Source organism: Corvus moneduloides, chromosome 18, assembly GCF_009650955.1.
Source record: "Corvus moneduloides isolate bCorMon1 chromosome 18, bCorMon1.pri, whole genome shotgun sequence".
NCBI classification, from domain to species: Eukaryota; Metazoa; Chordata; class Aves; order Passeriformes; family Corvidae; genus Corvus; species Corvus moneduloides.
This window is the reverse complement of record NC_045493.1, coordinates 12,653,231-12,680,306: the sequence shown is the minus strand read 5'-3', so window position 1 is coordinate 12,680,306 and position 27,076 is coordinate 12,653,231. Positions and strand designations below refer to the sequence as shown.

At 51.7% G+C, this 27,076-nt stretch overlaps 1 protein-coding gene across 14 annotated transcripts in view; it reads left to right on the top strand.

Moving 5' to 3' along the window:
- The window catches only part of NCOR2 (nuclear receptor corepressor 2), a 228,319-nt gene that overhangs the window by 118,007 nt on the left and 83,236 nt on the right, over nucleotides 1–27,076 (top strand). For 13 of the 14 annotated variants that reach the window (XM_032128353.1, XM_032128363.1, XM_032128352.1 and 10 more), the window contains 4 exons: nucleotides 804–917; nucleotides 12,015–12,071; nucleotides 16,997–17,049; nucleotides 25,682–25,748. In XM_032128353.1, the coding sequence (XP_031984244.1) occupies nucleotides 804–917; nucleotides 12,015–12,071; nucleotides 16,997–17,049; nucleotides 25,682–25,748 (291 nt within the window). Of the gene's footprint in view, nucleotides 1–803; nucleotides 918–12,014; nucleotides 12,072–16,796; nucleotides 16,857–16,996; nucleotides 17,050–25,681; nucleotides 25,749–27,076 lie in introns of those variants that run through there. The other variant, XM_032128359.1, reaches the window with a different exon arrangement.

Sequence of the window (27,076 nt, the reverse complement as noted above, 5' to 3'; positions counted from 1 at the left end):
ACCAATCAGGGAAAAAATCCTCAGCATTTTTCAACAGCCGCTCCCTCTCCCGTGCCTGTGCTGCCCCGCAGCTGCCGCGCACGGCTGCGCTCTCCCTCCTCGCAGGCTGGCCCCAGGAGGAGCCTGGAGGAATCTGTGATTTCCTCTTTCAGCTGAGCAGTTCCTCAAACTTACAGGAAGGGCTGGGATGTCTCCTCCTACCTCACAGTGTTGGGAGAGTCGGAGGTGCAGGTGGAATGCCAGGTTTACCTGCTGACCACAGTGATATTCCAAAGTGCAGGGGTGGCTGGTGCACGAGTCATTTAATCGAGAACAGTCATCCCAAGGCATGTCCTCTAACCACTCCAATGAAAGGTGAAGCTGAGGGTGGAGAGCAGCCTTGCTCATCACCCCTGGCTCCTGCACCTCTCCCTGCACGCAGCAGCAGCTCCACAGGCAGGTAGCAGCAGGGAGCCGGGCTGGATTTAAGTGTTCCCAGTAAAATCGTTATTTCTAGCCTCAGGCCCGTTCCAGGAGGCTCCTTTGAGGCAGGTCCTCATCCTCCATGCCTAAAACACACCGACCCACGAGCACAGGGCCGGTGCCTGGGGCAGGCCAGCGCTGCGCTTGCGTGGCAGGGCTGCTGTGAGCTCTCCTCCCTCTCCCCGTCCCTCCCCAGCCCCAGCCTGCCCGTGTCTCACAGGAAGTCTCCTACCATGGCGGTTTCTGCCTCGGTCACGGCACCACAGAGAGTCTCGTGTGGACAGGGACGGCTGCGTTTCTTGCTGTGACTCACCCTCCTCCTCCCCCCTCTCCTTCCACAGCAACAGTTGGAGGAAGAAGCAGCCAAACCGCCAGAGCCTGAGAAACCCATCTCTCCCCCTCCTATCGAGTCCAAACATCGCAGCTTGGTGCAGATCATCTACGACGAGAACAGGGTGAGTCTGGAAATGATGGAAGCACAAATGTGCGATCGTGCCGTGTCACCCTGGCCAGGGATGGGGAGGTTGGTAAGCACCAGGTGGGAGATTTTCCTGGGTGTTACCTCTGGGGTGGAGGCTGTGGGAGTGGGATAGATGGAGCCCTGTCAGGATGGTGACTGCAGAGGGCTGAGCCATGAGTACCTTGCGCTGCCTGGCGGATGAGCACTAATGTCTTCTGAAGAACCTGCCTGGGGGGTTTCCTGTGATCAGCCTTAGAGATGAAGTGTTCAAGAGATGATTCAGACTCCTCTCTGTTAAACAGTTTGCTTTATCTTCTTCCCCGGGAGTGAACCTGTTCGAAAGCTGCCTCAAAGCTTGGGCTTTGGTGTGGTGGGTGGGCTGCATGGATGGAGGGTGACATCTGTGGTGCTCTAATACTGGCAGGCCAGCTACGAGCTCTCCTGGCTGCTCCTGAGCCCCCCAGGCTGGAGCAGAAAGGATGTGGACGCAGCCATGGCTGGATTTGTGGACATTTGATGCTGTAAATAGCATTAACAAAGGTCAGGCTGGCATCCCTGGCTCTGGATCTCTGCCTTGACCGCTCATTTATCAGTCGTTGCCTGTAATAGCAGCCCGAGGAGAGACGAATTTTGCTGTGTGCATCGGAGCGATGCTCAGAAATTGGGCCCTTTGGTAGATAATCAAGCATATTCATTTTCATTTAGGTGTTGGATAAAAAGGATGATTTTGCATAAAAGGAAAACTACCAGTCGCTAATTATTTTGAATTGCGAGGCCTGCGATTTCACTTGGAGCTGCAGAAATCCAGGTGCCTGACTCCTAAAAAGAAAAAAAATCGCCTACCCTGCGCTCCCAGGCAGTGCAATTTTCCTGGTTCTCCTTTTTCCATCTGCTTCTCTCCCTGAGCAGTAGGAAACCCAGCGCTGGCACGGTCTGTTGTGTGAGTGGGTGAAGGCTGAGGTCGAAGTGTTTGAAGCATTAGCAAGTACCAGCTGGTGATGGCTTTACAGCACTGGGCTTTGGGGGCAGGCACCAAGTGTTCCTCACAGCCATTCTCATCACCAAGTGCCCTCTCTGGGGGTCTTGGGATAGATGGCTTGTCCTCCTGTGCAAGCAAGGAGGCTCAAAAAAAATGAGCTCTCAAAGGTTTTTATTTCTGTTCCCTTGAGCCCCATCCTCCTTGGACACTCTTGTGTAGCTGAACCACATTACAAGGGGAGGAAATGGGGGGTGGGGGTGAGGCAGGAGGGAAGGGTGATCTTCAGCCGCCGCATCCCCAACAGCCTGCGTCATAGCAGTCCCCGTTAGCTGGAGTTTGCTCAGGGCTGGGTGTCCTGCCAACCCCCTGTCCTGCTTTGTCACCTCTTGTCTCTGGCCATGCCAGCAGAAGGGTCACACATTCCCTCGCACCGCCTTCTCCAGAGCAGACAGGATCTGCTCTCCAAGCCTCACCACCACTCAGGTCCCTTGGCACTGCTGCCCTGTCCCATGGGTGATGGCAGAGATGGTGGAGGGCAAGCACGGAGTTCTACATTTTTCCTGGAAAGTCCACGGCCATAGCAGCTGGGACACTGTCACACACAGTGCTCAGGGCTGGTGGCATCCCTTTGTCAGCATTAGGCTGAGCTCAGCCAGCTTGGTGCCAGGAAATTTTACCACCATTAACCTTTGTGATAGGTGCACTCATTCCAGGTGGGTGCTCAGCAAGCAAAGGTCACGTTGGACACCAAATGTTGGTACAATTTCGAACCTGGCTCTGTGTTCGTGTCTGAATTATCCCAGGGATGATTCTTCCCTATTCTTGTAAAATCCCCTTGGGTGTCGCGTGTAAGGAGCCCGCCTGTGGGCTGGAGGCTCCAACCAACAACTTTCCCTTTGGCTTGACAGAAACCAGAGCAGGTTGCAGGGAGGTTCCTCCTTTGGATCTGTCTATGGGCAACAGAGCTGACAGAATCACTGGCCAGTTGTGATGGCTGAGGCTGGGGGATTGGAAGGACCCTTTCCAGTACCACAGGAGGGAGAGGCTGAGCTGGGGCTGCGAGGGGAAGGGAGTGCTGAGTGTTGTCTTTGTGGAGGCTCCAGTAACAAGAGTGGGAATCAGGATGTAATTGCCCTTCTAAAGAACATTCACGGGCTCAGCTTTCAGACTCTCGTGTACTGAATGTTTGGGGTGCATTTTAGTGGTGACTGCTCTTCCTTTGCGGCCAGGAGGAGGAAAGCTCGAAGAGGAAGGGTCTTGGGATTAGAGTCAGTTGAGATTGTGGTGGAAAGCAGTGGCTGGTGGTCGGCTGTGGGGTGGCTTTGATGGCAGCAGATCCTCCAGGTGTATCCAGCTGTCTGTGAATGTGGGAGAGCCCCAGACACTCCTGTGCTGACCTGTGGCTTTACGCTTAATTGCAAGGTGAGTTGGTAGGAGCAGAGGGCAGCAAGCCAGATAGAGATGTATTGATCTAGAGTGGGGAAGGTCACTGAGCCAAATTTTAAGCCTTTCTGCCTCTTCTGTGCCATGGAAAAGCAGTGAAGTTGATGCCTTGAGGTCTTCTTGTGGGAAGGGCGTCAGTAATGGCTGAGCCAGGGCTCCAGCCCATGCACAAAGGGAAGGAAAGCCGGATTTACTCGCATCGCTTGGCTTGTGGCTTGCTTGAGGGAGGCAGTGCACGGTAAGAAATGCAAATAAAAAGAGGATATTCAGGCCTCAGGAGGAGGCGAGAAAGGAAAGCACCCCAGAAGTGCTGGCAAAGCCTGAAACGATCTTTAAAGAGCAGTGCTGTGGAAGGGGCAGAAAGCCAGCCCTTGTGCCAATCCCAGAGCAGGTGGGAGGCGGCAGCTTCGTGGAGGGGCTTCTGCCTGGCTCTGGCTTAGCTTTTCATGAACCAGGGGTCTGTGCTCCACCGAGCACACGGGTGCTGCCGTGCCCGTTCCCACCGCTGCTGCCAGGCTGTGCCGCAGCCGCACACTGCCAGCAGTTATACCCCGAACAAAGGCGAGGCCAAAAACGGTCCATGGGAGAGGAGAGGTTACGTGAGGACAGAGCAGCTAGAAACGCCGGAAAATCAAGTTAGCCAGCCATTCTGTGACCTACTTTCCTTTTGGCGATAGCTGTGGCTTTGCAGGCATGAATGGTTTCTAATTTTAGCTTATGGTTCATCAGGGAAGTCTATATATTTTTCTCACCACCGCGCTGTGTATGGATGAGGGGTTGGGATGAGGGCAGCGCTGGGCTGTATCCGATTTTCTCCGAATTCAGGTTTGCTGATGCTGAATGCCCATCACGCTGCTGTTCCCTCTTGTGACCTACTTAACGTGTATGATTTTAGAAGTTCCTCGGTGTCAGAGAGGATAATTATGGGAAATGTGACCTGTAATCCCCTCTTGCTACACTCTGCTGGACATGTAATTGATTTCCAGAAAAAAAAGGGTGACTGTACAGATTGTGCTGGAGAAGAGCGGAGAGAAGCTGCTCTTGACTGCAGTCAAATCCTGGGCTACGAGTCTGTTTGGTTGCATTTGGGAAGCTTTTAGGGGACTTGGATTGTAGAGGAACAGTTTATATTCAAGGTCCAGGTGCCTCCTCCCCTGCTGTGTGCTGACCAGAGCCATTTTATCTTGTTTCCAAAGATGAGCTGTGAAGTTGCACCCAAAAAGATACTTTTTGGGAAACCTTTGCAGTATAACAGAGAAAAACATACATTTGTGGATCTGAGCCAAAATTTCCACTGTGAGTGCCAACTGTACCATTTCTGGAAGGATTTTTGAGAATGGGAGTTAACGTTTTTGGTACTGTCTGTGGACTAACCTGAGAACAGACAGTGGGCAGCATTGTCAGAAGCATTTGAGTCCTATTTTCAAAAGTGTGCTCAGTCCTCAAAGAAACAAAGTGATGTTTGAAAACAGTTACGGGGGCCAGAATTGCCGAGAGCGTTTGAAAAGTGCCGTGGGAAGCTCAACGGACAGTTCTGGCTGCAGGGTGCTCAGGGCTCCTCTCCAGGAGCTGGTTGCTGGCAGGGTGGCGCAGAGCTACCTGGAGAAATCAGGTTGGGATGGATGCTTCAGTTGATCCTGAGGCTGACAGCGATGGAGGCGTCTGGGATTTCCTAAATTAAGCCCTGTGAGCGATTTTAGTGTCTCCCCTGTGGAGGAAAGCTGGTCTCTGCTGGGTCTGGCACCTCAGAGGTGGTGGCTGTGTGACACAGCCTCCTCGAGGGCTTTAATTTGCACCTCTGGGATGTTTTATTGTATTGACAGAACTTAGCTTTCTTCCACCTCAAATCCCCACAACCAAGACAGATCATCTGTGTGTATTTTTAGCTGTAGCTGTATTCCACTGGGCCATTCACGGGATTCCTTGCATCCGCCTTCCCTTGAAATCGATTGAACATACCTGGGCTTGAAGATGTTTTTGTGCTTTAAACGGAAATTTCCAAGGCCCTTGCTAGGCACAGGGAGGAGAGCAGCAATGCTCTGTGCCTTTCCTGGGATGCAGGGCTGGCCAAACTCTCCTTGGCAGTGTGTCCTGGAGGAAGCTGCCACCCAGCATCCCACCGTGGCTTAGCTGGGTGCATTCTCCTCCAGGTCACCTGTGTGTCCGAAGTCCCCATCCGCTCCTGGGCTGATGTGCACGCAGAGGCGCCCGTGACCATTGTGGTGATGTGGAGCCCACAGGTGGCCGTGTCCAGCTCTCTGCGAGCCAGATGCGGGTGGCTGGAGGCTCCCTGCGGCCCTGCCGTGCACCACAGCCAGCAGGACTCCTGCTCAGAGGCCAGCAGACAGAAAGCAGCTCGCGTGCTCGTGTCCCTGCAAACCAGCACACGGCAGCTTCCTCTGAAACGTTGCGCTCATTTATCGGAGAGGGAGAGGTCGCGTCAGGACGTGGCGTGACTTCGCCCTCCGTGCTGTGCCAGGGAGGGGACACCTCGTGCTGTGACCCACCACAGAGTGGCCAGGGCTAGGACCAGTCCCCCCATGTGGCCCCTGTGGGTGCCAACAGCCCCGCGAGCCCATCCCTGCTCTGCTGTCAGCCCTCCGAAAAACTGGGTTTGATGCAGTGCAGGCAGTGGAAGCAGCAGCAGCGTCTGTCTTGCTCTTGAGATTGAGCTGGTGGAAATCAATAAGATTAAATTTTAATTCGTTTTCTGTCTTGGTGCTTGTTCCTTCAAAAGGGCACAGCTATCTATCTATAAATTCAGCATTATGCCATAAAATTGGAATTCAAAGGATTGTTTGGAACTTTTTCCACCCCCTGCTGCTGTTGTGTCTGTGCAGAGCGTGTTCCCAGCTATCGGTTTACCCTCAAATACCTTCATAAAGCATTAATGCCCCATCCATAAATAAGAGAATAAATAAATGAAGGCTTTTAGCATTGCAAAGTATAATCTTGCCTTTAACTACTCACAGACACTGAGTGTGACTCAGATCCTACAGGGATTTGATGTCTGTAGAACTCTGATTTTCTATGAACTCCTGATTTACATGAGAAAGGGAAGAATCGGGCCTGCCTCGTCAGCACGGAGCTGGTGCAGTAAATAAGACCTTATCAGTGGAAGTGCTTTTGAGCATTTAATCTACGGGGCTTTTTTCAAATTCCAGTTTATGTGGTAGTTGGGATGGGGGTGTTTCGTATTTGGCTGATGAAAGGGCCTTGTTTGTTTTGCTTTTGTTTCTAATAACTTTTATTCTGCCTCATCTGGGCTTGGTGATGCAAAATGGGCTTTTGGATAGTCCGGAGGAAAACTGGAAAGGCCAGAATTCAGATGCTGTTGACATTTCTCCATGATAGCAAGATTTCCAAAAAGATAAAATTTAAACAATTATCCTGGAGTCATTGAGAATCTTTTAAATTTTTTATTGGATTTTAAGGAAACTTTTGTTTGTTTTGGCGTTTTAATGGTCCTGGTGTCTGTTTCAGGATCTGGAGTTCCCAATAGCTGTATTGACTTAAAAGATTTGTTTGTGATTAACCCAGACCAGATAAGGCCATGTCCTGCATTTTCAGGGCTTGGAAGTAGTGATGAGAATTGCAGAGATCCCAAATCTGCTGGAGGGAGGAAGGAAGGCAGACCCTGCAACACAGCCCTGGCTCCTTGGGTTGAGTGACTGGAGCTTTTCTGTAACTGCTGCAGTGCTAAAATGTGGATTTATGGAAGTTTTCTGTGCAGTGCCAACACTTCCAGCAGTTTTGCAGCGGTGGAACGTTCAGCCGTGGTTTGCAGTGGCAAAGCCTTGCTGGCACATCACTTGAACCTTAGTGTGCCTGTGAAGGGCACCACAGCCCTGCAGACAACAGAGCGGGGTGAGTGTGTGAGTGGAAACCCAGCTGTGTCTGGGGGTTCCCCCACTGGCCATGGATGGGGTAGGAGCAAACCAAGGACTGAAACTGTCTGGCAGTGATGAGCCAAAGCCAGAGAGCAGCAAGTCGCTGAAATGAGTCGGCTTGTCACACTCTGTGTGGAGTAGGTGGGGACTGGTGTGGACACACAGCTCCAACGTCACCTCTTTCCTCTGTTTTCTTACTGATTGTGATGAGTCACTTGTAACCCCCACTGCATCATCTGCTGGCCCCAGCCTTGGGGATGTGGCTCAGTCGCTGCTGGTGTGGCAGGGAGATGGCTCCAGCTGAGCACAGGGAGGTGGGGGAGCGTGCAGGGCAGCTGCATCCCGTGGGCACCCCTGGAGAGCATCAGCCCCTGGGCCAGGTGAGAGGGGCCAGGCTCACACCATTGAGGCTGACCAATGTTCCCTGGTGCTCAGGGTATTTGGGTTCAAGGAGAGCCCAGGGAAGGGTGCTCATTCTCGGTCTGCTGAGAGCTCTGTGATGGCCATCCCTGCAGGAGCCTGGAGCGGGAGGAGTGTTGCTTTCCCTTCCACAACACTGGGGCTCATCCCACTTGCTTTGTGTGGAAGGCAGCAAATTGTTGGGGTGGTTTGGCTCTCAGAGGGAGCATGCTGAGGTTTAAAGGAGAGAAAAAAATGGTACTTGTGGTTGTAGGAGTGAAAATCTTTCCCTGTGGAACGGGCATTGCCAGGTCGTGGTTTGGTCCCAGCACATTTTGGCTGTACTGTTTGCTTTCTGCTGCATGCAGAGAGGTGTCTCGCCTGAGGGTTTCCATGATTTCTGCTGACTTCAGCCACACCTCTCCTGAACTTTGTTTTAAACAAAATCCTGCTCCAGCCTGCCTCTTTGCCATGCTGCTCCCCCAGCCCTGCCTGTCCCAGGGATGTTGTGGTGCCAGGACGGGAACTTTTTCCAGCGCAGTCTCCTGCCTCTGGAAGGGCTTTGCGTATCTCTGTGCAGGACATGCCTGGTCCCAAACAGAAACCCTCCCATTCCCCAGCACTGCTGCCTACGGGATGCTATAAATAACCCTGGGAGCACGGTTCAGCTGCAGCAGCTTTGTGCTGCATGGAACCATGGCTGGAGTCGGTCCAAGAAAGTGCCGCCTCCTAATTTCAGATCCGCTTTCTCAAAATAACTCCTGTGTTTCCTTCTCTTCCATTTTTAAACTTTGCTTTAAGAAGAGCCCACGCAAAATCCCAGACTCTCCCTCCTCTGGTTTCGGTTGCTCTGCTGCCTCGTGGGGTTGGCTCGTCATCCCCACGGGAGCTCACATGGCCGGAAAGTTGCTCTCCTGCCTACTTTCCCCTCCCAAGCCTATTTTAAGTTTCTTCAAAGGAAAAGCAAGGGGCTGGAGTTTGCTTTGGAAGCCAAATGCTCTTTAGGCGAGAGTGAAGATTTTTTGTAGTCTCCAGGGAGGTTTTTGCTGTTGGTGAAGATCTCTTTAGTTCCAGGCCCCTTGGAGGAGCATGAGCCGGGGTAAGAGCGCGATCTGCCTGCCTGTGTCCCTGCCTGTGCCCCTGCCCAGGGGGAGAGAGGTTCTGTAGGGGCAAATGCTGCTGCCTGCCACATCTGTGGGTTCCCTTGTGAATCCGTGGCCTGCAGTGACCGTGTTGTTGGTTTGGACGTGCTTCTTGATCCCTCCAGAAATGCACTTGGAGGTCCCACAATGAGCACCACTGCTCCTCTGCTGGAGCAGTATTTCAGGATTCTGTACCAGATCAAGAAAAGGGGTCTTTGCCTGCTCACTGTGGAGCTGCAGAGGGACTGTTCAGCTGGTGGGGATCTTCATGTGTCTCACTAGAGGTAAAGGCTTGGGTTTGCTTCTTGATACATTTCTCTTTCTATTAAATAACAGGAATGCAGGCACGGGTGGGGTCATTCAGCAGATGTAGGATGAACCCCGTGGTTTTCTGCTGCAGGGTCCATCACTAAGCATACTCCTAACAAAATTAGTATTGGAACCAAGTCCTAGGTGGCCATGCCTTTGGAAGGGAAAGGGTTTACCAGGACTGTTGGTGGTCTTCAGCAAAGGTCCCGCTGCTGCAGGAGGGCCTGGGGGGGCTGCCTTTGCCCCTGAACAGTTTGAGGTTTGCATAAATTCTCCAGTGAGGCTTCGGGCTTGCTGGGTCCCTAGGCAGGAACACACCTCTCTGTGTCTGTCTGTCCTTACAGGTGAGCCCCAGTGTGGGGTGGGAACCTTCTGCTGGGTGTTGTGTGTTCTTCCCAATTCTGCCACCAGCTCTCACCTCGGTCTGCCAGGCCTTTCAGACAGCTCGTTATGGTTCTGCTATGATCTGATAAAGGCAGCAAGGAGCATTAGCAATTGCAGTGGGTGTCAAGTGTTAATTGGGCAGCTTTCAAGATAGAGGCATTTCTTTGTGTACGTACAAAGATATGACGTGCTCGGAATAGCTTCTGCTCCTGATCTTTCGTTCTGGAGACGTGTATATTGCAGTTGGTTAATGCAAGACAAATTATGTCATTCTTCTTGATTCGCCACATGTTCTGCCTATGGTGGTTTGCCTCTGGCTTGTCTCATTAAGTTGTCTAAACATGGCAAATGCAGCAAGCTGAACATACTCAGCTTTTTCTCGAAGTAAATCTCATTGTACACACAGACCTGCAGCATCACTGGTCCTTTGCTGTGCCATCCCTGCTGCGGGCATCTTCCACCAGCGCTGGTGCCCAGGAGAACAGGCCCATGGTGGGACTGTCTGCCCTAAGTGAGGCTGCAGTCTTCTACCCATAATTATGCAGACTGCAATTAATTGGTTTGCTGCTTTTTGTCCCGGATATGCATCAAAAAAATTTAGGTAAGCTGATGCCTCCTGCTCACCAGCAGCCAATGGCAGGCAGGAGGGCATTGGCCAATTCATCCTCTTGGCCACTGATGTGTAGAGTGTTTTTAGCAGTTTTAATGATCCTGCCTCCCCTGAAAATCTTACCCCTGGTTTTAATTCTGTAAGACTTCTTAATGCCACAGTGTTGTTGTTCTCCAAGGTCAGCAGGTTTTATAGCTCGTGGAGACCAAGCTATTGATCTCTGGCTCAGAGAAATTCATCCATTGTGTGATGAATTTTTCCAAGGGGCAGGTCCCTGGGCACACTTGGCTCATTCCCATTAACAGAGTCAGGTAGGCAGTGATCAGGACATCTGTGAACCCCGGGGTCTTTTGTGTGTGGATAACCAGGCAGGGATGCACTGAGAGCAGGGCTGCTCTTGTGTGGGGATGGTGCCAGGGCAGGCTCCCTGCGTGGTGACATTGGTTACATCTCTCTCAGCATCCTTGAAGTCGCTTTTAAGTTGCACAGAGGCTTTGTGTCCTCCTGAGCATACAGTAAATACAGGAACTGGAAACCTTCCTGGTCATGCTGTGGTGAGGCACCTGGGGCAGGCTTTGCAGCTGGGATGGGTCTGGTTTTGGCCAGGGCCATTTGTCAGGGCCTGAGCCCCACGGTGGGCAGGGTGACTCACGCAGCTGCTTGGGGTGACTCTTTCAAAGCGCACGCTGGCAAATCAGACTCTGTGTGGGTGCACAAGGCCCCAGCGAGGAGTCTGCACACCTACAGCTGCATCAGTGCTTTTGAGGACCTGCCAGCAGTGGGGGGATAGATGAAACTTTTGGAAACTCTCCACGGGCGTGGATGTGGGGGCAAGTGACAGGGCCGTGTGCCAGCCTTTGGCGAGACATCCCTGTGCCGAGTCCTTGGGAAGTATGAGCCAGTATGAGAGGTGCCTGATGCTGGAGGGCTTTGTAAGCCGGACCCCTGCAGCTGAAATCCCTTCCCTGCCCTGGGGGAACTTTGCCCAGGATTTGCCAAGCCCCACTGATTCTGCCAGGAGCCCAGACCCCAGCCCACCCCTGCTCCCCAGGCCTGGGGCTCAGCTCCCTGTTTTAGGCAGCTGGGGATTTTCTGTCTCCCTTACCCCAAAATAGCTAAAACTAGCTATTTTATCTGAACCTCAGAAAATCCATCTCCTCATCCCCATCACTGCCAGGTATTTGGCTTTAGTGGCTCAGCCCGTGGTGTCGGCAGCGTGCAGTGATCTGGATTTATTGGACTGTCAGTAACTCCCCTGAACAGCCTGGCTTTGCGAGGAAGTGCTGTTTACTGAAAATGTCATCTTTTATTTAGACTCCTGCTACAGCCAACCCATGTCTTTTTTTTCAGGCATGTTTAATTAGTAACCACTGCACAGCCCCTGACACGTGTTCCTGGGTGGCTTTTTGCCTTTAATAAGCACTAGGTAGCCTGGCCGGGGGCGAGAGGGGACGGGGAAGGGCTCCTCTGCGGCAGGGAGGGGAAGGAAGCGAGAGCACGATGAGGAGCCAAGGGCAGCTCAACTCTAATGATCACATGCTGGTGAAGCGATGAATCCTAGAAAGGGCATCTCTGCGCGAGTGCCGCTCTGCCCGCCCTGCTGTTCGCAGGGCAGCCGCGCAGAGGTAACGGGCACAGTCCCCCTGCCTGGCACCCAGAGGGCTCGTGGATCTGGGTCACTTCCTGGGCAGAGCTCGGATGCGTTAAAGTCAGGATAACCCGAGTGCCGGAGCCCTTCGCCCACGGGTTTTTCCTGCGGGTCCAGAGGCTGAGCTGAACCTTTCCACCCACTCTCAGGCAGGGGTGGGACTTGTGATGGCTCTGTGGAGGCCTGAGAAGGGGTTTTAGCAGAGGGGAGAGCTGGAGCAGAGAGCTGCGACTTGTAACTGATGGCACGAATAACTTTTTTTCTTCCTCTCCCCTTTCCTCCCTGCAGAAGAAGGCAGAGGCTGCCCACCGGATCCTGGAAGGACTGGGTCCCCAGGTGGAGCTGGTGAGTGTCACCTCTGGCTGTGGGGAGCGGGAGCCGGGCCAGGTTTGGAGAGGTTCCTGGGTGGTGAGCGACCGCGGCACCCTGTGTGTGTGTCTGTCAGAAGGAAGTGTGCTGCTGGCCCAGACCTCTTGCTGGCACAGCACCAAGGCAGGAAGCAAAGTGACTGAGATGAGTACTGAAACGCAGGCAGACACATACTCAGAGCCCTCCTCGGAGAGGGTTAACCCTTTGTTTCCTTCCTCACACGCTGCAGTGGAGCTGGAGCGTGGAAGGGGCTCTGGCACAGTCTGCCTCTGCTTGGGATGCTGATGGCTTCGTCTGCTGGTGGCAGACACAGCGCCAGCACTGTGGGGCTGCTGCCTGGTCAGCCAGCCTCGAGGTGCTGTGTGGAGGGATGGGTGCTTGGACTCTCCTCTGTCCCACCCACTGGAAAAGGAGGGGGGTGCTGGAGGGTGCTCCGTGAGCACAGCCCGACTGCAGCTGCCACAACCTGCAGGTATCAGGACTCGCACACTTCCTATTTCGGTCTCTCTTACGCACAGGGAAGCTGAGAAAACAACTTAGAACAAATTGTCAATTTTGGGCTGCTCCCTCATCTGGAAAAATCCATCTGTAAGTTAAAGGACTGATTGCTGGAAGGGCAGCTGGAAACAACCCCCTGGGGGCTGAGTCCTGGAGAAGGGTGCCTGGAAAAGGTGCGTTGGCAGTGGTGCTGCTGGAAGGATTGGACCCAGTCTGACAGAGAATCTCCTGCTTTGCACCAGCCGTGGGATGCAGTGGAGGGAGCCGTCTGTATGAGATGGGAGCAGGCAGCTCACAGGCTTCGACAGCTGTAATTTGCGCTTGCCTTGTGGAGGTGGCACTAATTGCTGTCTTCCCCTGTGCATAAGGGAGAGGTCACACGTGACAAAGCCCACTTCCTTGTTGGGAAGGTAACACTCATCATTATTCCTCTGAGTCACCAGGGTCAAACCCTTTTCCTCTTTCTGCTGCGAAGGTTGGCAGTGCCCAGGGTTGGTGCTTTCTCATCCGAAAGATGTTGCCTTTCCTTTCCTTTCCTTCCTCCTCCCTTGTTTGTTTTTTTTTTCCTTGTTTCAGTTTGTTGATGTTTTGTCCCTGGGTGTTGACACTGCACGATGGAGGCTGTAACAGAGCCCAGTGCAAACCTTTCCTCTGTCTCTGTGCCTTACTCATCGGAAGGCAGGGGAAAAGGGGAAACCTCACTGAGAAAACCCAGCTGGGCTCTGTGTGCATCCTGCAGACTGTCTGCTCCATCTGCCATGGGAGAGGCACTTCCTATGGCCCAGCCCCCACACCATGTCGGGCACAGCAGCGCCCAGGACCTGCCAGTGGCCTACGAGAGACGAGATGAATCGTCACAGCTTCTTCTGAGCTGGAAAGGAAGCAGCTCCAGGAAGAAGAGCAGCTCTGCGTGCTCTGCCCCATGCTCGTGCCTGCTCCACCATGTCACACACCACACGCTCCAGCCCTGTGCCTGCCACAGCCCACGAGCCTCCTACAGGGAGGCTGAGCATCCTGGTGCCAATCCAGTGTCTGTAAGGAGAGGTGTGGCTGTCACCAGCAGGGCTGTGCGTTGCTGTCAGCTCTGCTCAGATGTCCTGTTCTGGCTGTTCAGAGAGCTCTGGGTGGTGCCTTTGGAGCAGTGATGGTGCTGGATGCACACTGGCTCAGTGGCACGCAGCGTGCCAGGGTTCATGGGTGAGGTGAGAGGTTGCAGTGGAAATCGGTCAGCCGTGGCACCAGAACTGCGTGCTGCTGGCAGATTGCAGCAGGAGGCCCAGGGAATCCCAGGAAGCAGGGATCCAGTTCAGGTCCTGGGAAGCTGGTGCTCCCCTCTGGGTCAGGAGGAGCTTGTGACTCAGTACACCAGGACTCTGGTTCATCCCTGCAGTGTAGTGGTACCATTTTAAAAATATCCCCATGTTTTCCCCAGGGAGAAATGTTTTTGAGATGCATAGTCTGAACCCTGCAGTGTCCAGAAAGCAATTGAGACCTTTCATTCTGTTTTATTTCTAAAAAGCTTTCAGTAAATCCAGGGCTTTTCCAGTAATAGCTTTGCGTTGCAATTGTGTTTTTCTAAAATGTCATCCCCCAGAGAAACGCATTACTTGTTCCTAACCTTGGAGAAGCAATGAGGATGTTTGAGCATCACCTTACCTATCTGACCTGTGAGCTTTGCTTCTGCTTAACTTTCTGAGAAAGGTGGAATTCAGAGCCATTGTGGATGGCTCTGAGGGAAGATGCTGTTTCTCAGTCTCTGACCTGTTGAGAATAAATCTTTAAGTATTTAGTCTGTAAGTTCTCTGTGGGTAAGTAGAACTTGTCCCCTGGGCTTCTTCCACTGCATGGGCTGAGTTACAGTGCTGAGGCTATTGTGCCGATAGAAATCTCTTTGAGGTGCTGGTGTCATGTGGATCTTGGTTTGGGTCCCAGAATTTCTTATTTCTGAATGTTCAGGCATTTCTTTTAAAGTGATGCGTTCCAGTGCTTGTCTGCTAACACTTAGGTTTGCTAGCTAAGACTTGAAGTGTTCATATCATATATAGTGGAGAGGAATCATTAGCTTTTGGTCAGCTGGTTGGCATCAGGGCATCTGTGATGTCCATGTGCACATGAGCATTTTCTAACCCAGGTCCAAACCAAATCGTTAATTCCACTGCTTCTCCCAGGAGGAAGGTCTCTGTGACCTGCCAGGTGTGAGCTTCTTTGCTTTGATTTTTATGAGCAAGGAGGGAAGAGAGACGCTTATTTCTCAGTATTTCCAGTTCCTGCAGTCCTCTTCCAAAAGACAGTCACTGGTCAAGGCCTCCCAGCGGATGCTGCAGTTGAGCTTTCCAGGGTGACTGTGGACATGATGCTCTGGAGCTGCGGCTCTATTTCTTCTCTCTGTGGTGCAGACCTGCTTCTCTCGAGCTACGTGATGAGACGGATGTCTGTGTTCCTCTGAGCTTTCCAAGCGTGAAGCGCACAGCCAGCTCTGAGCCTGGAGTCGAACCAGCAGATCTGAGAGGATTCATGATAGAAACACCCCTGGGGAAGGGATACCACTGAGAAGGTCTTCTTTGTGAGGACCTGCTCGTTCCTCTCATCTGCCCTGGCTCTGCCAGCACAGGGTGGCCAGGTGTCTCCTGGCAGACTTGCAGCCCATCACCCCCTCGCCAGGTAATGGACGCCCGGTCACTGCTGTCGGCCCTGCATCCCTCCTGGAACACGGGCTTCATCTCCCCTGCCTGTCTGCCTGGGGATTACGTGCCTCTGCGTGGCCCTTCTGCCTGGGGATTACGTGTGCTTTCACAGTGAAGAGGGACACGGCCAAGGGCAGCCAGAAAGAGAAGCTGATGACCTGCTGGGGCTGCAGTGATGGCGTGGGGAGAGCTACACGCAGTCCCTGTTCTGTGTGGATTGATGTGGCTGTCCTGTGTGGCAGCAGAGTGGTGAGGCAGTATCTGTGTAGATAGATAGGCTGTGTGGAGACAGGCTGTGTGAAAAAACAAGCTGCTGTGCCAAGCACCTGTGGTGGTGACAGGGAGATACCGCAGAGGAGGTGGGAGTAGCACCTTCTGCAGACTGGAGGGGAAAAGGAAAAGGACCCATCTTTGTTTACAGGTCCTGTTGCCTCCAGTGCTGCTCACCTGGTTGAGCAGATGCTCAGCAGATGTTCTGCCCTTTTCCTGTGCTTAATCTGAGATGAAATCGGGTAGACCCAGAGCACAGTCTGAGCCCTGTGACCACAGTAGGAGGGTGAGCTGGTGTGTGTATCCATGGTCAGGATGCTACCTTCAACCAGGCCGTCACATGTCCCTCTGCCTGTGGCCACAAGTGTTAGATGCTCACAGCTGGTTTGGGGAAGGTCTGTGGATAAACTGCCTGAGTACTTGGTGATGTTTTTGTGGTCAGACCTGAGCTGTGCTCTTTAGGTGCCTGGTTGCTTGTGATGGTTGGGCTATGGCAAGCTTTTGGTTATCCCGGTATTGGACATGTTCGCAGCATCTTAAGACAGTGAATAGAAGTGTTGAATCCTGTGCTTAATCCTGAGCACCCTGTCGGCCTGCTGATGTGGACACAAATGGTGGCAGTCCCTGGAGTGTGTGCTGAGCTGTTAATTACAATGGGTGGGATTGAGCCTGGTCTCTCTGGCATCTCTTCCTTGCAGAAGTGGCACCCTCCAGGCTCCCAAGGGTAAATCCCTGGGAAGGGAAAGGTAGCAGGGGCAGTGACCAGGGATGGATCCAACTCTCCTGACTCCCTGCCATATCCCCACTGAGGGTGTGGGGGATAGAGCAACCCTGGGGAAAACACGTGTCTGCCGGAGCCCAGTTGCCCCTGCTGAGGAACAGATGAGCATCGCTGTACTCAGGGGTGCTGGGGGAGTGCAGTGCCCTGCCTGGGGGCCAACCCACCCTTGGCAACGCTGGAAACCCCAGGGCAAACCCTCGTCCTGCCTGCAGTTGCCTGCGCTCGGGTCGCCGGGAGGGCTCGGGCAGGCTTTTGCCGCGTAGACATAACAACTTGCAGCTCACAGACTGTCTCTTCCCGCTCCCCAAGCCCCGCTTTCCCCTCGCCTCCCCCGTGTCATATGTTCCGAGGCGCAGTGCGTTTTTCGATCGGTGAATAACAGCCACGTACTCGCCGTGCCGTGTTGATCTGGACGACGTCGCGAATCGCCTGTTCCGAGCCAGCTCGCTGAGCGCTGCCTGCCCTCCCCCGGGCTGAGCCGGGATGCACCGGGACTCGAGCGGCGCTGCCGGGAGCCAGCACCCTCCAGTACGGCCGGGAGCGGGGCTGGGCACAGGGACGGGCGCCTGGGCTGCGATCGGCACCGAGGCGGCAGCGCTTCTGATGGGTTTAAGTTTCTAAATGTCAGACCGTACCATTTATGCCTTCATTTCTCTTATTTATTTCAGCCGTTATACAACCAGCCTTCAGACACCAGGCAGTACCATGAAAACATTAAAATGTAAGTATGTGGCAATAAAGCTATTTTAAATGTCAGGTTGGGCAGTGGACTGGAGCAGGAGGGGTGCCAGCGTGCTCCCAGACCCGATTAAAGCTGCCGAGGAATTGTGAGCATCCTGTTAGAGCTGCTCCGGGTGCCCAGCAGTCAGGAGCTGTAGCTTAAGGTGGATGCTGAAGGTGCTGTTTGATTTTCTTGGGGGTGGGGTGGATGTGGATCCTGGCTGGTCCCTTGTTATTTTCCCAGAGAACACTTACCTTAAGTGCTTTCTTCTGTGCTTCACCCGTACCGAAATACGAAATCGGCTGCCAGAGTGTGTGTGTGTGTGTGTGTGTGTGTGTGTTTGCATGCAAGAAAGATGAGGTAAAATGAAAAGTTGCAATTACAATTAGATTTTCATGAAGGACCTCTTGAATGTCTAATAACAACTGGTTATTTCAAAGATACTTACCGAGACTTAGCAATCATCTAATTTGACTTATCACCTCAATACATGATTTAATCATCAGCATGTGTTTAATAACCACAGTGACTTCCTGAACATAGAAGAACTATAACAGATAATGAGAATAGCGATAATTGTGATTATTGTTGGAAATTTAAATAGTCAAACCAGATCTGAAACTTTTTATCTGCCTTGAATGAACTGATGATTGCTCTGAGCTGCCTGTAGCATGTCTATTTTGGTACCAGCTCGGTCAGCTGGTGATAATCATCTTTAATAATCTATTAACAAAAGTTAATAATCTCTTGCTTTTCAGCGGTATGTTAATTGATCCCGGGGGTTTATAAGGGAGGAGTTCCCGTACCTTTGCTCTAGGGGAGCATGGTAGGAGCTGGCAGTGCTTAGGGGCTCTCTGTCCCCAAGGGCTGCAGGGAGGAGTGTTTGCTGACGTGACCCCACTGCTCGCTGCCAGGCCCTGCTCCGTTCCTGCTCCACCCAGAGCTTCCTGTGTCATCCCAGCAATGCACTCACTGCAAAACATCCAAACCCAGATCGCCCCCAGCCCCTCAGCTCCCACAGGGCTCAGGAGGTCCCTGTCAGTTCAGGGGGCTGATGACTGATAAACTATCTTGAGCGGTGTCAGGTGCTAGCCCAAGGACGTGCTCTCTGCATTGCTGGTTGTGTTTTTCCCCCGGCTCTGATGGGGTGTGGAAGTCACGAGCTCTCGGGGACCCTCTCTTGCCTTGAAGGGCCCCACAGCCATCCCAATGCAGGTGCTGATCACTAGTGCTGTCCTTGAAGGAACGAGTTAAAAGTAGATTCAAGTATTTCACCCACTCTCCATTGCCCTGCCAATATTTGTGGGTTTGTGATCACATTTTCCTGTGATTTAAACGATTTCCTGTCCTGGGTTGCTGCCTGAAAGACGGGTGCAAACAAGAGGGAACTGACTGCGCAGGTCAGGAGTAAAACTCTTGATAAGAGGTGAAGCCCCATCAAACCAACCATCAGAGCAGGTGTTCCCCTCCATCCCTGCCTCTGTAGGCATCTGCAGGCTTATCCCCACCCAGACAGTGACAGTCCCCACGTGGCTGTAGCGGTGGCAGTGACAGACCAAGGAGAGGCTGGAACAGGCAGGCTTGGGGTTAATGTTCAGTGTGATTAATGCTGCAAAAATACGGGAAGGAAACCACACATTTTAATGAAAAGCCTCCATCTCCTCCTTCCAGAAACCTGGCAATTAGCTGCCTTCAACTGGTTATTGATGCCAGCCAAGCACAGCTACAGATCTAGGTCAGTGAAAGGCCCCTGAGCAATCTGGGCTCCAGATGTTGGCTGCTTTTGGCCGTGGGTCTGTCTTGGAGGTCCTTGGGTCTGGTCTGCACTTTGCTACTTGTTGGTGGACATGCAGAGAAATTGGTGTCTTTTCTCACATCTCTGTGTCCCTGCTGCACATTAAAGAACATTTTGATGGCTGGGAGGCAGATAGGAAATCAAGATTTTGGTGATTCTTCCAAGCAAATGATTTGGGGTCCTTTAACCAAGAGCAAAAGATATTAGACTTCTCTGTTTTGACCAAGTTATGCTTGGATGTTCACATCTGATCTACAACTTTTCCACAAGCTGAAATTGAAGATACTTTTTGTCTTCTCCTTGTTCTTAATATGTTTGTGCCTTTCTGCTCCAGAAGAGCAGCTTCTGCTTTGTAGCCTGGAGGTGGCTGTTTCCATAGAAGATGGAGTAAATCCTCAGGGTGCAGGGAGACACCAGCCAGATGCATTAGAGCATCAGGACAGCTGCCAGGACACCAGAGGTTATATTTTGCCAAGGTGTAATTGGATGCAGATTCTCCAGAACAGCTTCGCCCTATGCAGATTTAGCCATGATGAAAAAGCCTTTTGGCAGATTGCTGGAAAATCATCTGGGTTGTGATTCTGTCCACAAATCCTCACTGCATCCTGGCTGTGTTGTGCAAATGGAAACTGCCCCCATGTGAAGCTGGTTTGGAGCCTCATACCTGGGCACAAGATGGCCAGGCTGTTATTGTTACAAATACCTTTTACAGCTTTTTATTTTTTTTAAAAAAAACGTTTCCTAGTGTGAATTTTTTTTTCTCAGTTGAATGTTTGCAAGTGTCAGTGGGAAGGCATTTGAATATCAGAAAGCCAGGATTCCTCGATTTCTCCACAGCCATACTCTCTGCCTTGCAACACTCATTTAATTCTCCCTTCTTGTTTGCTTTGCTTTTCAGCTGGGATGAGTCACGTATGCTAATATAGAGTTGACTGGGGAGTTACTGGGAGAATTTCTACTCTTACTGAAATGTTACCTACCGGTCTCTTATTTTCATGGAGTTTTATGGCCTGTCTCCTATTCAGTACAGTTAAAATTAATTTCATGCCCCAGTTCATTCCAGTGTTTGCAGCTTCAAAAGCTTTTAAGTCCTATTTAGCTGCCTGGCTGTGCTCTGTTCCTTGTCTGCGTGGTCCCTTCGGTTCACCTGTGAGTGCAGGCTTCGAGCAAACATGGTTAATTTTGTATGCTACATCTGCCACGGGATCCAAGGCACCCTTGAGTGGTTTGTTCCGAAGAGCTGACCTACCTTTGCTGGGACCGTGTCCTTTCTGTTTGAAATATCTGCTTTGTTGGAGAGAAGGGCTCTGCCACTCGCCCATCATAAAAGAGGAGGGCAAGGTGGCATTTAGTGCCCTCATTTCATAGGGATGAGGTGAGCTTTGCCCCTATAGCTGGCTTGGCCCTTGCTGTTTTTCAAGGTGAGAATTTCTTGGCTTTGCAACAGACTGAAAGTTCCTTCAAGATGCATCACAGCCCTGAGCACAACTGGAGACCACTCAAGTGATTCTGCATCAGTTGAGGAGGCTACAGAGACCCTTCTTCTACATTTTGATGAAATACAGCAAATGCAGAAGACGCTGGTGCACCAGTGAAGCACCAATGCCTCTGGTCAAGGTCTTTATTTCAGTGCTTTGCCAGCTGGTTGTACAAGGATGAGAGCTGCCCTTCCCACCCTGTCACAGTAGTGACTTTGCATATTCCCCAGACTCTGGCTCCAAAGATATTAACCTTCTTTCCTCCAAGTGTTTGAAAAATGACAAGATGTTGTTCACATGAGCAGGATCAATTACCTGCTGTCTGTCTGAAGAGATATTCTCCAAGGGGGCCTTCGTGTCTACGGTGGGAGATTCCTGCCCGGTCAGCCATGAAAAACAGCCTGGCAGGACTCTCCTCCCCCCTTTCCCAAAGCAGTCGTCTTGCAATCATATTCTGTGAGACCTGTATTTGAAAGCAAGATGCGAGCTTCCCTGAGCCTTGAAAAAGCAGACAAAAAGCCAAGTGAATAGCCCAGGGTAAGTACATGCAAGGTGTTGTTCACAGGGTTTGCCTTAAGCCTCCCCTTCCAGAACTTCTCCTTGCTTTACACTGAAATTCAGGAATGTAGGGGTGAAACCAGGCTGCATCCCTTCAAGATGCTTAGAGAGGTGTTGGAGAACCTCTCAGAATGTACAGTTAAAACAGATGGAGAGTTTGGTGTGATTTGGGTTTTCTCACGTGTCCAGATCCAGCAGCAGAGCTGAGTGCACTGTTAATATTTGCACATCTGGGTTGCTGTCTGCAGCTGAGAGCTTCTCAGGGAGAGGGCAGGAAATCTGCCTCTGCAGAATCAAAATCTAAAGTCAGGATTTTCTGAGAGGTTTCAAGACTTCAGAATCTCTTTTTGTTTTCTAAGTGCCCCCCGCCCAAAAAAAAAAAAAAAAGCAGAACAGCTTTCTTCTGAAAATCTCACAACTGCAGCTTTCCAAATCACTTGTCACATTGGGAAATTTAAGTCATCTTTTCATTACTTGCTGTTCAGGGGATTTAGTAGCACTGGATTGCCTCTGAAATCATAGTTGAAGCCTGACATGTAACACAAATGTTCTTTCAAACCCTGTCATTACTAATGCACTCTCTTTCAGGTCTTTTTATTAGTGCTTGTAGACATTTTCCTCATTAGAAATTCACCTAGCAGCTCCCTGCTCATCCCATTCAAGGTTTCTCATCTCTTTTATTCTCTATTGGCATGCACCAAGGCAGCAGATTACCTAGTGATGAATTACTAAAGGATGGAGACACACACTGCTACCTTCTGCTTCTTCCTCTTGCCAGTAAAAAGCCAATACTCATTTGGGGGCTATCTGGCAACACTTGGGCTTGTGCTGTCAGCTTGGGCTTCAGGGCAAGGCAGAGGTGTTTCTGGGCACCAGCAGCCTGCCTGACTGTACATCCAGAGTTGTGAACCTCTGCCACTTCACCCTCAGAGGCACTGATGGTGCTGGGGGTTTAGTCCATCCCGATGCCCAAGGGCGCTGGGGTAAATAATGAAAGATGTGCTTTGCTTTTCTTCCCCAGAAAGTGTTTCTAAATATTGCAAGGAACTGCTCTGAACAGCTGGCTTTCCAGAAGCATGCCCTGCCTTGGGGTTAGTAGGTTACAGTGTGTTAGCAGCTGGAGCTGTGTGCTCCAGCCATTTCAGAGCAAGCAAGGGAATGAGTGCAGTGACCCGTGACCAGGGTGAGCTGCTCCCTGCCCTCGCTGCAGGGAGTCCTGTGGCTGGAGGGAATCAGTGACTGCCCTGAGCTGCGGCTTGGGATCCTGGCACCAGCCATGCACGGGAGCAGGCGCAGCAGCGGGGAGGACAGAACTGTTTTGGTCTCCGTTGCCTCTAGGCTGGTTTCACCTTGGAGTGTTCTTGCTGGGCTCCTCGGGTCTCCTGGTTTGCCGATCTCTTGTCTCCCTGTGCTTTGTTTGGCTGGAGCTGCCAGGAGCTTCCTCGGTTTCCTACCCTTGCCTGTGTGATCCATCTTGCTGTACAATGTCTTTGCCAGCTGCTCGCTGCCTCCTTCCCATCGCTCTTTGCAGTTTGGTCCCAGCTTTGTTTGCTCTGGCTGATGAAAGACGTTCCTGTGTAATTAAATACCCCTGATTAGTTTTGCTCAAATAGCAAACTTCCTTTCATCTCGTCTTGCACCGGTTGAAGGTCTCCACAGGCTTGGCCAGGTGTGCCGCAGTGCATCAGCTCTTTGTGTCCTTTGGGAGCCCTATCCCAGGGCTTTGGCAGCGTCCACACGTGGGTACACAGCAGCACCGACACGCATGCGTGCACCCACATCCTTTTAATATCGCAGCCTCCGGAAGGATCACGGCCAAGTCATTCCTGTGGACCTGGGCCAAGTAACTCAAAAGTCAGAGTTACAGGTTCTCTCCTTGACTGGCTCCATTGTGAAAGCCATGAAACAAAAGCAACCTTGGGCCAAGCCAGTGAAGGTGGAAGCAGCTGCTCCCGCAGGTCTCGCCTTGCTTTGCTCAGAGTGGGAGATGGGTTTCACTCAGCGGTTTGCAGACTGGCTCTGAGAACTGTGCTCCTGTGTGGGGCTCACCAGCCAGGGCAGCGGGGCAGGGGGAAGAGGATGAGTTATGCAACACAGGGATGGAGATGGGCTTCATCCAGTAGATGAATCATTGACCACAAGGATGGGGATGTGCCACCTGGCAGCCTCCGAACACCAGCTCGCCAGAAGCTGGCGGGGCTCTATGTCCATCCCAGCCTGCCCCATCCTTAGGGACACCTCCAAGGATAAGGCAGGGAGCTCCCATGTCCTCCCCACCCGGCATGGTGTGACGTGCCAGCCCAGCAATACTTTAAACTGCCCACAAGAGTCACTGTTGCTTTATCTAAGGAGCGCCCATTCCTCCTGCCTGGGAGCTGCCTGATTTCTTCACCCCTTTGCGGTTCAGGTCTCCATCCATGACGCTTTTCTTGTGCCCTAGAAAACCGCAGGACTCAGGCAAGGGAAGAGGAGAAGGGAGGAGGGTTGGCACCTTGCAGGAGCAGCCTTTGCCATGTGCCACTCCGCAGTGGTTATTTCCGTGCCCGGCTCCCAGCAGACAGCCGTCACCTTCCCCGCCTGTGCACAGCGGTTGTGCTCGGCTCGGTGATTTGCCCAGGGAGCACAGCGTGTGCTTGGGAGACATGTGGCCCGAATTAACCTCGCTGCAAACGGTTTCTAAGTAACAGCAGTACGTGTAGCAAGATAAACTGTGAAGCCTATTTATATTTACCAAGATTGTATTAACCTTTGAAAGGTTGACCTTATGCAAAAACAAAACAAAACAAAAAAGATAAAGTGGCAAAAACATTCAGGGCATGAGGGGGTTTGTTGTTGTTTTAATCCTTTCACTCTTTGATTACTTCAGCCTTGGTGGTGGTAAACATACATCGGCTTTCAAGGCATTCCTGATTTTTGCAGCTGCAGAGCCATTAAGCCTTTGCCTGTGTTCGCACTTTCAAGGTCAGCCGTGATGCACAACTCTAGGCAACCCATCAGCTGCGTAAGAGCTGCTAATTTCCTTCATTTACTCTCCTGTTTTCTAAGAACTTGTGCAGCAGATCAGCAGCAGCAGCGTGTCAAAGCCCGGGTTGCTCCTGGATGTCACACAGGCTGACATGGGGAGGGCAGGGGTTCAATTAGCTGGGCTGGCCCCAGGGGACAGTCCATGACCCCTTGTTGGGGACCATCCCACACATGCTCGTCATTAGCGCCGCCCCAAAGGTTTCCTTGTGTTAGAGCTTCCATTAGAATTGGAATAAACAAACAAGCAGTGGGAATGTGTGTGCTTGGCACAGTGACCCGTTGAGCTTGCTCGAACAGAGCTGAAGTCTTGGAAGGAAATATGTCTGGCGGGGTCCCTGCAGGAGGGTTTGCTGCCCACTGAGGCGCCACAAGGTGCTGGGGCCTTTGAGGAAAGCTCACCGTGTGTGATGAGAAGGGATGCAGGAGCATGTGAGGAGCTGGGGCTGGCAAACAGGTGCTGGAGAGGGACCTGTGGTTCCCAAGGCAGCGCTTGCTGTGGGATCGCCATCGTTCCTGTGAGTGCCGGTGCATGGTTCAGTGGTGTAGCAAGAGGAGAGTTTAGAAAGGGGAAAATGTTGATGCTTTCTGCAATGTTCTCCATTCCTAAACTTAGCCAGGACTGCCCCCAGTTGTCTCTCTAAGTGAGCTGGGCCCTCTGCTCCTTCCCAAACAGTCCCGTTTGCCACTAATTGTGCTGAGGGATTTACAGGGGGGAGGAGGGCGGTTTTTCCCTTCCTGCTAGCCACGCAGGAGGGGAATGAGGAAGCAGCAAGGGTGTCTCTTCATTCAGCTAAATCCCATAGAACATGCCTGCATGAGACTGCTAAGCTCCTGATCAGTAATTACACACTGCAGCTCTGCCTTTAATCGGGATAAAAGACTTAAGGAAACTCCTTTGCCCCTGGTCTCTACCTTTTACCTAGAGATTTTATTGCTGTGAATATTAGCAACAGGAGCTCAGCTCTGGGGCTCGTGCAGGCTCTGGGAGCTCCTGCAGCCTTTTCAGCTCCGTTCTGCTCCTGTGCTGCTTCTCTTTGAGCAGTTATTTCACGTTGCCTTTAGAAAGTAGAAAGAAGAAGAAAGTGGGGGGCTTTCTGGGTGGTTGGGGTTGTGGTGGCCAATTTCCCCCTTGAGGTCCTAATTCTGCAAGTGGCTGAATGCTCCTGGCTGGTTGTTTGCAGCTTTGTTGGGCACGACTCCAAGGAAGCAAGAGGTCAGGAGATAAGTGCTGCAAGCCCTGCTGTGATCCTGCCTCCTTATCAGGGCCTCAGAGCCCAGGGGTGAACGTGTGTTCGCCGACATCCCCATCGCTGCTGACCTGGGCACCGGGGTGCCCGGGGTGGTCTCTGCTCGGGGGGTGCCACCACCTCCTGCTGTGCAGAGCTTGGCCTGAGCCCCCCAGCTCTTGGGAACCCACTGTGGTTTTGCAGATCAATATGTGAAATCAATGAAGGAACAGCCTGGCCCACTGATAGATGCAGAGCTGAGCGTCTGCCCACGTGCGGTGCTGACAACATGGGGAAGGTTTGCAGTGGCACTTTATTAATTTAGTTCTCAACTTTAGTCCTGGTTTACCGACAGATGTGGGTGAAGTTCCTGGTTTTTCTGTAGGCTGGCTCGAGGTCCCAGATAAGAGCATTTGTTGTTCCGAAGTTGATGCAATTCCAAGTTAAGGTGGAAACTGTGCTGCACACTCCTTTGGGAGTGGGGAAAGCCAGGCTGTGTATTTTAGCCGCCTCGTCAATCAGATCTCATCTTTTTTTTCCTCTCTTTACAGAAACCAGGCAATGCGGAAAAAGTTAATTTTATACTTTAAGAGGAGAAATCATGCGCGCAAACAGTGGGTAAGTGATTCCCTCAGACCTTACTTTATATGTAAAAACCAGCATAATTTATTATGTGAGAAAGAAAAAGATGATTTCCAGCAGAGAGGTGCTGGTACTCTGTACTTTGCCTGTTGTATTACTGTGGAATCTCTCCTGCTTAAAATAACATGTGAAGGAGAGGTCCCCATTCCTGCTGCAGGCAGCACCTCCCTCCACAAGTGCTTCCCACAGAGCAAACACGTGGGGTTGGCTTAATCACAGCAGAGCCCATCACTGATCCCAGAAAGCCTATTCACAGCATAAATGTCTATTTTGTGAGTAATTGAACCCTAGGAGAGGTGTGAAACAAGCTGACTCTGCTTCCGGTAAATGGTCTGGAGGCTGCTCCGATTCCTTCCAGCTGACCACACAGCAATGTTGTAGGAATTTGTGGTTTAAAACAAAATTCAAGCTCTGTGCCAGTTTGTTTCTAGGCAGTGTTGCTTGCGAGGGAGTTTCAGTGATCTTTAAGGAGACAGGTCTTGGTTGGGTAAGGGGCAAGGCAGGGCTGATTATGAGGCTTCAAAGGTGTTGGGAAGTCCCAGTAAACAGAGGAGAAAGTTAAGTGGATTTCACAGAATTTGTGCACTTTTGGTGCTGACAGTTGCAGTCGCTCCTGGCAGGAGCTGGGAGGCAAAGCCAGCACAGAAGAGAAAATGCCAGAGCAACCAGTGGCTCCCACCAGGAAGGTGAATTTTGCAGTGTCTTTCACTGATGGGTGATTCAGCTCACAGGGCTTCATGTTTCATTGGGAAGATGTAAATACTGTCTCCTGACTCGTTGTCTCTGTCTTAGGGCAGGCTCAGGAGCCAGTGGTGGTGTCTTGAATTGGCAATGGTGCAGGTGATCTCAGTGTCTTTGGGGCTGCTTTTGGACAGAAGTGTCAAAACTGGGAGGAATTGTTGGAAAAATTCAAAATAACAAGCCTGGGAAGTGGTTTGAAGGCCGTACCTTTAAAAGTAACTTCCAGTGCATAGGCAGATACCACATTATTTTCTTATTTATTTTGAATAAAAGCATGTTCCTTTTCTCTCTCATGCTTTGTTTTTTGCCCCTGTTCCCTACCAGTATTCCAAAAGCCACAGACCTTGCATTCCAGAGGAATGGTTGTGCCTCCCATTTGTGTCCAAATACATGTTCATTTAGACTTCTCCATGATAAAGCTTCTCCCAGGGCGAGGGGCTGCAGGGCTTACACCTCCATCAGGATGTAGCATGGCAGCTGGGTGCTGCTCTGGGCACCTCCCCTGCTGCAGCTGAGGTCCTCTGCATGGTGGGAAGTGGGTCAATATTCCCTTCCTCAAAAAA